This window comes from Vombatus ursinus, unplaced genomic scaffold, assembly GCF_900497805.2.
Source record: "Vombatus ursinus unplaced genomic scaffold, bare-nosed wombat genome assembly UNPS02014798.1, whole genome shotgun sequence".
Lineage (NCBI taxonomy): Eukaryota > Metazoa > Chordata > Mammalia > Diprotodontia > Vombatidae > Vombatus > Vombatus ursinus.
The window spans coordinates 25,836,230-25,850,915 of record NW_020954576.1 but is presented as its reverse complement, the minus strand read 5'-3'; the positions used below and the strand labels follow the sequence as shown (position 1 = coordinate 25,850,915).

Genomic DNA, 14,686 nt, shown 5'->3' with positions numbered 1-14,686 from the left:
ATAATAGCAATGAATACAACCTTAAGTGAATTTATATAAATAGTATAAATCTAAAATATTTCTTTTTTTCTTATTAAATAACCAACTTTTTCAAATTACATGGCATTCTAAAAACTGTCAAATTAAACCTGCTTTTTAGAGTTTAGAGTTTCAAAACGACAGTACTTTAGAATAAAGGGAAATAAAAGGAAACAAAAATGAAAAAGCTAACTAAATACCAAAGATAGAATACCAATCTTTCTCTTGGATGCTTTTATTTTTTCATAATTTGTCTTTTTAGGGCACCAAAATGAAGTGGGCTTATATGTGCATTCTCTAAAAGCCTAAGTTTACACCTAAGCCACAATTACTTGAGCTTATTTTCTTTTAATAAAGTGTATCCAGGACACCATCCTGTTGATCTTGAAATAGAAGCTTCTATTGCCTTCACAGCCATCCAGTAACTGGAGGTAATACAATTTTGATTAAAAAGTAGTCTAAGAGGAGACATTTTTTAGGTTCCAATATACCTTAACAGTTATAATCACTAAAAGAATTTCTAATGAGAAAAGATAGTTCTCTCCTAAACATAACTTTTTTTCTTTAATTTAAAATGCATTATGCATATGAGTACAAGGAGTTGATCATGATCAGGATTTCCCAAAGAGTGATTCTGTACCCCTCCTAATGAGCAGGTTCAGAAGCTATCAAAGTTATATATATATATATATATATATGTATATTTACAACAACATTGATCACAATATAACAGTAGCTTATAATAAATTCCAATTACCACAAATTAGACCATGGCCTAGGGTTAATAAGACTTATGAAAAGTGCAAGCAGTATGTACCACAGCTTGAAAAAAATAATGTAAACGTAATGTTGCTTACCACAGAAAATACATCGCAAATTAGTGCTGTCCTGGGTAGCAGTAACCTTGCTCTGGGCTGCAACAGACACCTTGGTGTTAGAAGCTTCAAAGGACAAAGGGGCCATCTGTAAATGATTAGTCCAGGGACTTCATAGTAGACTAAAAGGTGGTTTTAAATGCTTAGTGTGTATTTATACATATTTCTTGGTTATTCCTCTTTTCCCTATAAGTCCTATTAAGAATTTGGTACTCTGTGAGATATATATGTATATGTGTGTGTGTGTGTACATATATATATGTGTGTGTGTGTGTATATATACACATATATATTTTATGACGAAATATTTTTCCCTATAATCTCATCCATAAGAGGGAAAAAATATTACAATAAAACCTATCAGATGAGAAAGTAACATTCATTTCACAAATAAGAATATAATGGGCTTCTGGTTCCTAAGTTTAAATAGAGATATGAATCTGAGACAGTTCAATTTACGATATGTACCCTAATAAACTTGTGCCCTATTCTGTTTAAGATAAGTTTCACTTGAAAATACTCTGAATGAGCAAAATATATTTTGATAAGAATATTTAAAATGTTTTTTTCTGATACCTATTTGTCAAAAAGATTGCATCAACATGAAAAAAGCCTATAGCAAATTAAGTTTTATATTATAACATGAAATTAACATATTTCATTTGTATTGAAACAGAAAATTATAGTAACACATTGTCTGAGTGTACCATTCTGTTATTTCTTCCCTTCCCCTCAAAACCATTTGTGAAAGTTAATCAACATATGTTTATGTGCCAAAGAGAGGAAGTGAAAAAATTAACTAGAACACTGAATATCCATGAAATAAACTTATGTACATTACTAAATACATTTATATCCCAGAAAAATATGAAAATTTGGAGGGCTAACAAAGACTATGTGCAACACAAAATTAGGTATGGAGTTGGTGGGGGGGGATATTTATCTCTACATATACATATGTCTTTATCTTCTACATCAACATGGTCTATACAAGATCTAAAGTTCTTGGGAGATGTTCTCTGTTCTCATTTGTAGTAACCAAGAAACATTGGTGAGTTAAAAATAATCTGGTTTAAATATCGCCAAAAGAAAAAGAATAACTTTTAAAGCAACCACTACCAAAATTAAGAGTTTTTTTAAAAGAAAAAAAGTGTGATACTTTAGAGTACAGCTTGTACTACCTAAAAATGTTGTTACCTAAAAACAGAATAAAACCAACTTATATTTAGTAGAAGAGTACAAATCTAAAAGTGTTTAAAACATAGTATAATACAACAAATCTAGATCATTTTTAGAAGGCTTAATTTAAGATAACTCAATTTTATACATGTCTTGTTTCTTTACGCAGGAATATTTCTGACATTCCTATTTTTAAGGAGATCTTATTAAATAATTTTAATACTCAAAACACAATATTTTAAAAAAATTAAATTGAGGATGAAAGCCAAGGGTATCAATACTACAAGGCTCTCAAAATATGATTAAACATATAGTGATGACATTTACAATAATGTTACAAATTATAACATACATTATCATATAAAAGGAAAAATTTATCAAACTAAGTCTAAGATTAGACCGTATATAAACAAACTTACAAAGTAATTTTTTAATTAAAATTACACACCTCATTTTATTTTGGAATACCACTTGACAATTTTTTAAACTTCTTTTTAGAGTCTAGATTTAAATTAAAATGGATAAGGGCTGACGTTTTAGCCATTTTTTTCTTAAACAATCTTCAAGTAAAGAAGCATAAGAAAAATAAACACTTACAAGAAAAACTTGAGAAATTATCCCGCTTCTGACAGCACAGAAACTGCCAAATCCTGTTACCAACCATACTGGTAAGGAGAGTTGCCAATTACCTCCTGAGAATTGTCAGAATGCAGGTAAGCCATGATTTCTCTTACGCAGTCTTACTGTTTTCAGACCAAAAAAAAATCTGGATCCATATTATAATTTAAACTGCCATATAATATTCCTAGAATGAACAGTTTAAGCCTTCCTTTTCTGAAAAGAATTTTCACTTCATGCTATCAAGCAAAATACTGCTTACTACTCTGATAAAGGTTGCTTGAATTCTTACTGCAGTTTGCATTTCCCGAAGATACTAAATTATTCATTCCATCATATGCATAAGGATAACAGCATTTCCTGCTTTACATCCTTGATGCTATTAACTCTTTCTTTGCTAGAAAAGATTAAAAATACAAAAGTGCAAGGGGAAAAGACACTAAAATGACAAATTTCAATAGAATTCATCTTACAGTAACATCCATCCTGGGAGACAAATTTCTGGTCATTTGATGATAACTTTTACACCAAGCATTAATTTAGTAAAAAGAATTTTAAAGAAAAAATGTTGGAAATATTCCCTTACAATACTAAGATTTAATGATTCTATGCAACATAAATGAACTAATAAATACTGAAATATAGCCAAAAGCAGATTAGAGCTCCTCCAAAACGTGACTACAAAATATATCATATTTGTATGGCACTTTAATATTTTTGAATCTTTCTCATTTGTTATCTCATTTGACTGTCACAAGATGTCTGTCAGACAAGGAAATTATTTTACTTGTTTTGCAAATCAAGACACTAAGTTTCAGAATGGCTAAATCATTTGCCAAAGGTCACATGGGTTGAGCCAAAACTAGAATTCAGGCTTTCTAATTGTTCATTCAGAATACAAGGTGCTGGTGTTAAAATGGTAATTTGGTGCCCTACCCTCAATTCCAGGAAGAGCTTCAGCAGTATCTCCCTCATATTTTTGTGGTTAATATTCCTGCTAGACTTTTTAAATCTTCTCATTAGAATAAGGTCTGGCTCTACTTATCATCTCATTTAATGGCTCTTCCTTATTCCTAATTCTTCCTGACCCCTCTGTATCATCATCTCATACTGCTGACTATGTTCTCTCTACTTACATATTCCTTCTTACCTGGAGTTTTGTGACACGGCTCTCTGGGTCCTCCTTCTACAGTAGACTTCCAGAGTATTTCTACTCAATCTTCTTTGTTTGATCAACATCCAGGTCTCACCCCTATATGCTAGACGAATCCTGTGCCATTTTCTCTTTCTACACATTCTTTTTTGACAATAGCATCAGCTTCCATGGGTTTAATATATCATTTCTATGAAGGTGGACAACCAAATCTACAAATCTAGCCCTCAGCTCTCTCTTAAGCTCCAGTCCCACATCAACACCTGCCTGTTAGGCACATCTCTATCTGGATTTCCCACAGGCATCTCAAACTCAACATGTTTGTTTTAACAAATCAATGTCCAAAAGAGAATTCTCTTTCCCCAATAGCCTACCATTCTTCCTAATTTCCTTAATTCTTCTGAGGACATTACCATCTTTCCAATAACCCAGGTTCACAACTCCAAAGTGATATTCAAATCTTGACTTTCCTTCACATACTTTATCTCAATTCTACCTCCACCCTTGCATTACAATCCCTTTTCCTCCTCAATTCAGCCTCCAAAACTATAGTAATAGCCCACTAATTAATTGGAGGTTCCCTTCACCAACACAGCCTTCATCTTTTAAGATATTCCTAAAACATGACTCTAACTCTCCTCAAGAAGTTTCAGTGGTTCACTCTTTCCTCCAGGATAATATACAGATGCCTATGTTTAATTTAAATGCCTGGGATTAAGTTCTTCACAATCTGCCTCTAGATATCCTTCTAGAAGACTTCATATTACTCTCTCTTACAATTCTACATTACAGCCAAACTAGCCAACTTGCAATCTTCCATGCCTTTACTGTCCCACATTTTTGGAACACTCCCCACTCCCTCTTGGAAATCCTAGCTCCCCCTTCAAGCAACGGCTAAATGGTGATGCCCTACACCAACCTCTTTCTGATTCCCTCCCCCAGCCCCCTATCCAGTCAAATTATTTTGTCTTTATGGCATATATATTTTGCATTCACTTATCCATTCACATTTTATATCCTCTTCAGTAGAATATAAGGTCTATGGAGGCATGGTCTGTTTTGTTTTATCATCGTACTCTAATGCCACACAATGTGCTTGGCATGTAGTAGGCACTAAATGAATGTTTACTGAGCTGAATTGAATTCTTAAAAGATATATACACAGGGTCAATGTCAGGGTAACAAGAAAACAGATCAATTAAGAGAGATTAAGAATCTCTAATGTAGTGTAAAAATTTCATTAAGATTCTAGACCTCAGAATCTGATAGAAAAATACATATTTGTATGCATACACATACACACACAATATAATGTACAAATCCTACTAGAAAAGCACCCAATACTATCAAAAGTTAGAATTAGTTTGAAAATCCACAGTATCACAGGTTATGTGTGAATTTTTATTAATTGTGAATTTTAGTTATATTTAGGTAGGCAAGGAGGAAATCAACCCACAATCACATCCTCTCTCAAAATACTGCTTCAAAATATTAACACTAGACAAGGAGCATAGGAAAAAAGCTAGAAGACTAGTTTTGCCACCTGAGGCAAACCCTGACTTAAAATCGAACTTTTAAGTAAGAAGGGATACCCCAGGAAGATTAAGCTCCAGTAATTTACATGCTGCTGCTATGGAATTCCTTCTCCTCATTCCCATTTTCCTGTTTCAATTCATCATGTTGCCAGAATTGGCCCACTACAGTTTCAACGCCCAACAATTTTATTTAATTCAATTCAACAAACATTTATTCAGTGTCTACTATGTACAAAAATGTGCTAAGTTGCTAGAAGCAGCTAAGTGTGCAGTAAAGAACTGGGACTGCAGTCAGGATGATCTAGTTCAAATCCTGCCTCAGACACTAGGTATGTGTCTGGGCAAGTCACTTACCCTCTCTGTCTCAGTTTCCTCCTCTGCAAAATAGAGATAATAATACCTACCCTACAAGGTTATTGTAAAGATAAAATGAAACATTTGTAAAGCACATTGCAAACCTCCATGTGCTACATAAATGCTAGTTTTATTATAATAATTATTATCATTAAGCACTGGGTATACAACGATAGGATGTCCCAGCTTTCAAGATTAAAATCTAATAAGGATAGAACACATACTTAACTCTGATATAAGACAGAAAGCCACAAGTATGACAAGAACAAAGTAGAAATCTATAGATAAAGTTCATTTGATGTGGGAGGCAAGTAGGTATGGCAGTGAATAGAGCACTAGCCCTGGAGTCAGGAGGACCTGAGTTCAAATCCGGCCTCAGACACTTGACACTTATTAGCTGGGTGACCCTGGGCAAGTCACTTAACCCCATTACCTAGGGCCCCCCTGGAAAAAAAAAAAAGAAAAAGAGAGATAACTTTCAACTGAGGGAAATCAGAAGGTTTTATGGAGGCAGTTTCATCTGAACTACATCTTAAAGCACAAGAAGAATTCTTTACAGACAAATGAGGAGGTAGTATATTCTAGGTTAAGAAACATGGCTTACATGAATATATAGAGAGGCAAGAAAAAGCAAAAGGAGATGAGCAACAGGTTTAGTCTGGCACTACAGTGCAGTGAACATAGGATCAAATAATGCTAGGAAGGTTAGATGAAGCCTGACTGTGAGTGCCTTGCAGACCAGACTGAGTTAGTTATCTTTTAGCCTAAAGACACTAAGAACCACTGAAGCTCTTCAATCAGGGGAATGACACATTGAGAACTACATATTAGGAAAATAATTCTGGCAGCTGTGTGAAGGTCAAATCAGAGAAGTGAAAGGCTAGTGGCAGAGAAATCAGAAGGCTAATACACCAGCCTAAAGCAGAGATGATAGGGCTTCAACTAGGGTGATTGCAGTGAAGAGAAGGCTATGAGTGAAGATGTCCCAGTGCCTCCTTTACAACCCTCACAGTCTCCATTCAGCAGGATGGGAAAGTCTGAGGAAAATTCTTATCTTTTTCCTGACTACCCCAAACCCCATTAGCAGAAAAAGATTGTAAAGGAAGAAAGAGATTAGAGGGCAAGTAAGGGACTCATTGGGCTTCCATCTTAGAATTCTAATCAGAATCATACTTCCTTTCATGTAATTTACATTTTAACTAAACTGCAGTGTCAAACTCAAATAGAAAGAGACTACGCAGGCCTTCAGGGCAACTGAATCAGCAGCAGGGACTCTGGTGCCCTCAGCCCCCAGGGACGACCGGTCAGAAAAAGACTGCAGGAACACGCTGCTAGCACTGGGTGCAGGACTCTTGTCACACTGCCCAAACGGGGATCCGAGTCACAGACCCAGGTCACAATCCCACGGTGAGGAGGAACACCAGCACACTGGAGCATGAAGACACAAGGGAACGGGGACCCTGGTCACCAGCCCAGGGCAGGAAAGAGTACTCATGGTCTCTTACAGACCACAGCGCAGGGTAGGAGAACAGTGACCACATCTCTCCTTCCTTCATACCGTGGAAGAATCGAAAACTTTCAGGTCCCCAGAATTACCTGTGAAAATAGCTACATGAAAAATCTGAAGCCTGGGACAATGCCCCCTCCACCCCAGGAGCAGAGCCCAACTTTAACATAAAATTAAAAGTCAAGAAATAGGCTCAAAAAATGAGCAAGCAACAAAAAAAGAATCTTACCACAGAAAGTTTCTTTGACAGGGAAGATAAAAACACAAACTCAGAAGATAACATTATCAAAAAGGCTACATGTGAAGCTCGAAGAACAAAAACTGGTGTCGGGCCCCAAAGAAATCCTGAAAAGCTCAAAAAGAATTTTAAAAATCAAATAAAAGAGCTAGAATAAAAATTGGGAAAAGAAATGAGAGTGATACAAGAGAACCATAAAAAAAGAGTCAACCACTTGGTAAAGGCAACACCAAAAAATGGAAAAAAGATATACAAAAATTGACTGAAGAAAACAATTCCTTACAAAGTAGAATTGGCCAAATGGAAAAGTAGGTACAAAAGCTCACTGACGAAAATAATTCCTTAAAAATTAGAATTGGTCAAGTGGAAGCTAAGGATTACATGAGACATGAAGAAAAAAATAAAATGAAATTAAAAGAATGAAAAAAATAGAAAATTGGAAAAACAATGGAAAACAGATAAAGGAGAGATAACTGGAAAAACAACTGACTGGAAAATAGATGAAGGAGAGATAATTTAAGAATTACTGGACTACCTGAAAGCCATGATCAAAAAAAGAACATAGACATCATATTTCCAGAAATTATAAAGGAAAATTACCCTAACATCTTAGATCCAGAGGGCAAAATAGAAATTGAAAGAATCCACCAATCACCTCCTGAAAGAAATCCCAAAATGAAAACCTGGAGGAATAGCACAGCCAAATACCAGAGCTCCCAGGCCAAGCAGAAAATACTGCAAGCAACCAGAAAGAAACAACTCAAATATCGTGGAGCCACAGTCAAGATAACACAAGACTTAGCAGCTTCTACATTAAGGAATCAGAGGGCTTGGAATATAGTATTTCAGAAGGCAAAGGAGCTAGGATTATAACCAAGAACCACCTACCCAAAGAAACTGAGTATAGTCCTTCAAGGGGAAGAAGAGACATGGGATAGCTAAATGGAGAGGGGAGGATCATTTCCCAGAGAGGAAGAGGCTATATCTGCACTAGGACTATCTATGGGGATGAAATCATAACTCACTAAAGTATTATACATTTATTTAAAGATAATGTCTTATACAGGTAAGATCTGATTTTAAATTTTTATTGAATTTCAAATTATACCATGATTCAGTATATACTGTGTGTCTCAGCTTTCTGAATAAAAGCCGTTAAAATGGAGGCCTACTGGTCTAGTGTAGAAGAGGGTTTCACATTGTATTTTTAATCGATTTACATAAAACAAACATTTGGTGCATAGAAATGTTTCTATTAATGAATAAAATGTATTCCTATGACATGGTATTCTTTGTCAGAAGCTCCATTGTCAGAGGTAAAAATAAAATAGGATGACAAAAACATCTAAAAAAATTACAGTACATTACAGTATGGGGCACTAAATCCTAGAAGCAGTCAGTGACAAAGGAATACAAACTTTCACTCCAATGACTTTCCTGAAATAGATCTTTTCTCACTCCCAGCAGGAGCAGGTTTCTTGGACATAGAAGGGAAAGTAGACAGAGGAAGACTACCCATTATAAGATTTTATGAATAGATCTAGTATGATTTTAAAGACCTGACAGATCAAATTTCTGATGTTTGTTGATTTCTATAATTTCTTTAACAGGGGGCAAAGCTGTTTCAGTGCACATTCAGAGAAGAAATATTATGTGAAACACTGACAAGCTCACTCAAAAATCATTCAATAAATGTAATGACAATATTTCCTGTGTCAATAAAAGAATGTGACCAAGATTCAGGTCAATTTAACACACATTTATTAAGGACTTATGATATGCAAAACCAAACAATCTTTGTCAGGGAGGTTACTTGCTTCCAAGAAGGGTGAGGGGTTGATGAAGGATAAAAGGATACAAGAAAGAAAAACAAGAGATAAAGAAAACCTGGAAGAATTAAATGTCTAGATTGACAATCTTCATCTTCCACTGGGCAGGGACAAAAGGTATACAGAGACATCTTTGTCACATACTACTTTACTGCACATAATTTATGACAAATATTTTATAACCTTCAAGATAAAAAGGGAAAAGGAGCTGACTAAAGAAACTGATGTGAATGTAAAGAGAACTCACTAATCAATTAGAATTTAAAATTTAAGTTAGAATTTTTAAAAGTATATAAGACGGAACAGTAAAGTATGTTTTATAAGAATGTCAGGAGTGCCAAGGCTGAGACTAGTAAAGAGCTACAGATAACAAAACAAATGTTATTGTTTTTAGCTATTTGAGAAAAGGAGTAAAATCACAAAAGGACTAGATCACTGCTTAGAATGTACTGTCACAATTATAACCAACTAGAAAGAGAATCTTTCTCAGAAAAATAATCTCTAATGGAAAGACAGAACAAAAATGGCTAATGTGGATTTGGTACCCAAATTAAAGAGATAATAAGAGAAAATCTACCTGCCCTAGATGAATCCAAGTCATCTGGTCCAGATAAACAATTCAGGAAATTAAAAGAATCATTGGATGTGACTGCTGAGCCATTCTTAATGATCTTTGAATCACTACTTCAGAACTGGAGATGGGCATCTTATGTTGGTCTAATTTTCAAAACAGGAAAAAGAATGGAGTCTGAAAACTACAGGTCAGTGAGCTTGCATTTGATTTCTGGTAAAATTGTAGAGCCTATTAGTAAGGGAGGGTTAGGGATAATCTAGAAAAGGAAATAGTGAACACAGAGAGCATGGCTTTGTCAATCAAACAACATTTATTAAGTGCCTACTATGTGTCAGGCCCTGTGGGAGTTGCTTAACAATTCTTACTCTTGGGAAGCGCACATTTTATGAAGGGAGATAGCATGTACATGTAAATACGTACAAAATGAACACAAGTAAGGGGGAGTGGGTAGCAGCACTAATATCTCAGACAATGAGAAAAGGCCAATTAACAGATCATGTTGGAATAACTTCATTTCCTTTTCTGAAAGGGTTACAAGACTGGCAAATAAAAGGAATATTGTAATTATTGTTTACTTAAATCTTATCAAAGCATCTGACAAATTTCCCCATGATATCTTGGTGGAAAAGATGAGAAAGATGAGGCAGATGACAGTACAATTAAACAGACTCAGAACTGGTTCAAAAGCTAGAGCCAAAGGAGACTCTTGAATGTGAGGAATCTGTACTTGACTTTTGTGCTGTTTAACATTTTTATCTATGACTTAAGATAAAGTTATAGAGAAAGTAAAAACAAAGCTGAGAGGGACATCAGCTCACACACTGGACGAAGTCTAATCAAATGAAATTTAGCTGGCATAAATGTAGTCTCAGACTTAATTAAAACATCAGCTTCACAAGAACAAAATGGAAATGTGGATGTCTAGCTCATCTGAAAAAGATAGTTTTATTGAACTGTTTAACATCAAGAAAAGTTGACAGTGAGACATGGCAACCAAGAACGCTAATGTAAAACCTAGGCACCAGTAAGAGTGACATATCTTCCAGTACTAGGAAAAGTGATAGTATAGTGTATGGAAAGGACACAGCTACCACCCTAGTTCAAAAGTTTAGCATCTCTCACCTGGTCTAACAATCAAATTGAACCAAGTCAATTAACATTTTTTATGCAAACAATTATGTAAAAACAAGATTAAACTGGAGATAACCTCAGAGGGAAGGACTTAAAATTATTATTAGGAAAGCCTTCTTGAAGAAGCTGAGATTTCATCTGAGAAGCCAGGAGATGAAGATGCAGAGGAAGAGAATTCCAGGAACTGGAGGACAACCAATGAAAATTCAAGGAGTCTAGAGATGGGGAGTACATTGTGCTAGGAATATCAAGAGGGCATGGACGGAAGTACGGTGTAAGAAGGCTAGATAGATAGGAAGAGGACAGTTTTTAAAAGCAATGTATATTTAATCCTGAAGGTAAGAGGTAGCTACTGAATGGGAGTAAGGGTTGGAGGAAGCAAAGAGGGAAATATGGTCAAACCTGTGCTTCAGGAAGATCAATCTGACAGAAAAGTGGAAGATGGAAAGACTTAAAAAACAAAGAGATCAACCATCAGGCTACTACAATAGTCCAGATATGAGCTGATGAGGGCCTATACCAAAGTGGTGGCAGTGTCAAAGGGCACACACAAGAAATATTACAAAGGTAGGATTTGTCAATTGAATGAGTACAGGGGGATGGGGGGTGGAGGATAACACCCCAAGTGACTGGTAAAATGACAGTATAAGATATAAGAATGACAGTTACAAGGTAGGAAGGAGGGAAGGTTTTTTGGGAGGAAAATAATAAATTTCATTTTGAGCATGATGAGTCTTAGCTGTCTTTGAGACATCCAGTTTAAGTTGTCCAACAGGAATTTGGAGATGCAAGACTGGAGGTCAGAAGAGAGTTTAAGGCAGGACAAGTAGATTTGAGAATCATCAGCATAGAGATAATAATTGAATCCATGGGAGCTGAGAGATCACCAAGTGAAATTTAGGAGAAGAGAAGGGAGCCCATGACATAGCTTTGAGAGATCCTCCCCATTCCCCACCCTCAGCGCATAAGATCCAGCATAAAAACGTAGAGAAGAGAGTATAAAGGCAAAGCAAATGCCTGAGTTTTGGTCAAAGCCTGCAAAAGAAGTCAAGAATGAGGACTGAGAAAAGACCATTAGTTTTGGAATTAATTGATCACTAGTAACTTTGGAAAGAGCAGTTTCAGTTGAAAGGAACTAACACCAATACACAACACAGAAGACATTATCCAACACGTACATAATCAAAAGATATGAACAAACAGTTCTCAAAAAAAAAAACAACAAAAACTGAGCTTAACCGTATGAAAGATTGCTACAAATCCTAACAGTAAGAAAATACAAAGCAAAACAATTCTGAGGTTTTGCTTCATACCCAGCAAATTTGTAAAGATGACTAAAAAATGAGAATATGCATTGTTCCTGAAAATGTGAACTGATCCAAACATTTTGGAAAGTCCAAAACATTTTGTAATTATGCTAAGAAATTGAGAAATTTGGCCCAGAGCTCCTTCCGCTAGTTATAGAGCCCCAAAGCAGTCAAGTACTCATGGCAGCACTGACCACTGTAGTAAAGAACTGGGGGAAAAGTAGATAACCATTAGCTGTTTAATTGCTAAACAAATTGTAGTAAATAAAAATAATGGAATATTAATCAGCTGCCAAATCTTGTTGTTTCCATCAAGGCAGTATTTCTTATGAACATTCCCCTCTTCTCCCACACACAGCTACCACACTAGTTCAAACCCTAGTCACTTCTCACCTGGGCATACGAGAAGTGTAAGAAATAGTTCTTTACCTACTTCTTTCATATACTTCCACCTAATTACTGGGTTCCCTGAAACAATTTCTGACACATAAGCAAATTTTCAGACATCCTATCAGCTACTAATAAATACCACAAATATTACAATATAAGGCTCAACTTCTATAATAGGGATAATGACAATAACAACTCACCCTTCTTCAACGCTATATGGTTTACAAAGAACTGTCCTCACAACAATAGTGCAGGTATTATTTATTATGGACATTTACATATGCTAATCAAAGAGTTTAAGCAACTGGCTTAAAATAACACTGATTATAAATGGCAGCACCAAGAGATCACAGTAACTCTATTAAGTCACTAAGCACAAGCAATATCTGTCATCATGTCCATTCTCTTATCACATTAGTCTGGGAAACAACTTTAAGAAATGCTTTGGTCCACTATGGGTAAACTGTCAGTGAAAATAACCAACTGTAGTTGAATATTTGCTCTTATTAAGAGTCAGTTCCAAGCTTATCATTAGGAGAAGTAAAAAAATTTTAAGTTCTGTTTTTACTAATGCACATTTCACAAAAGCAAGGGCTCCTAACTGGGGGACCATGAACTTTTTCTTTTTAGTTTTTTATTTAGATAACTTTATTTCAACATAACTATTTAGATAACTTTATTTCAACATAACTAGCTTCCTTTGTAATCCTATATACTTTGTGAAGTCAAAAATATTCTTACATGTGATTTCACCAGACTGCCAAAGGTGACCATTTCACATACAAAAAAATTAAGATGACTTGCCCTAAAGGAAAGTAAGCATCTGTCATCCACACACTTCTCAGGTATAGATTTGTTTGGCATGTCCTCTATAATTGGGATTTTGGAGTTATGGTTGGGCTTCTGATTCAGGGTCTGTTAAGGCTGCATTTCTTTCTTCTTTTTTTTTTGGTGAGGCAATTGGGATTAAGTGACTTGCCTAGGGTCACACAGTTAGTAAGTATCAAGTGTCTGAGGTGGGATTTGAACTTAGGTCTTCCTGACTCCAAAGCCAGAGATCTATCCACTGTGCCACCTAGCTGCTGAGGCTGCATTTCTTGACAAAAAATTTTAATGAATTGGCATCCGCTTTTGTGTATTCTTTCAGTAAGCCCTGCTTTTGTCCCAAAACTACAAGCCTTTCATTTGGATCCTTCCTATACCTCTAAATTTGAAATCAAGCATTGATTGTCTTGTTCATTCAGGTTAATATGTACTATTCAACATCATAAATTGAGTCAGTCAAGGATCTTGAAAGATAAAAGCCTTTTCAAGAGTGCAGACTAATATTAAGTAACCAAAACACCAAAAACATAAGAGTTGGGGCATATAGGTCTTCTCGGGACTCTGTAATTCTAACTTTGAGCACGTCAATGTAACTTGGTTTCCTCATATGTAAAATGGGGTTATGACATCATAGTGTTTTGAGAAATGAGATAACATGTAAGAAAATGTTTCAAAAAATAAAAAGTGCTACACAAATCTGTTGTTGCATATGCATATTTTGTCTTACTCTTAGAAACAAATTCTTCCACCATGGGCAATTTGTTAAATTGAAAGAGAAAATCATCAAAATTGACATGAGATGTTTCTAGATGTTTTTTCAGATTTCCTATCAACCAAGAGTTACTTCCTTCATCTCTTACTTCTTCCTTAAACTACTCCCTCCTCCCCCCAAAAAGGTATCTTGAAACTACAAAGTCCTAAAATATGATTTATGCAAAATATCTGAATGACAACTCATTCAGACTATCCTTTTTAGGTAATAAAAAGCTGTTCTTCCAACATTCATTGTAAAACCTATAGAGAATAACAAAAGGAACTGCATATTTTAAGTATATGACAGACACAATTAGCATAAAATGGAAATGATCTGTGTATTTCCATCTCAATTTCAATACATATTCCTATGGTTGCTAAAACAAAATTTCGATAGGAT

The 14,686-nt window shown here is 35.3% G+C and overlaps 1 protein-coding gene across 7 annotated transcripts in view; it reads right to left on the bottom strand.

The window, feature by feature from the left end:
- The window catches only part of LOC114049784 (protein enabled homolog), a 132,594-nt gene that overhangs the window by 52,814 nt on the left and 65,094 nt on the right, over positions 1–14,686 (bottom strand). For 3 of the 7 annotated variants that reach the window (XM_027871190.1, XM_027871192.1, XM_027871194.1), the window contains exon 4: positions 876–932. The exons of the other annotated variants lie outside the window; for them this stretch is intronic. In XM_027871190.1, the coding sequence (XP_027726991.1) occupies positions 876–932 (57 nt within the window). The remainder of the gene's footprint in view (positions 1–875; positions 933–14,686) is intronic. 7 annotated transcript variants of the gene reach the window in all.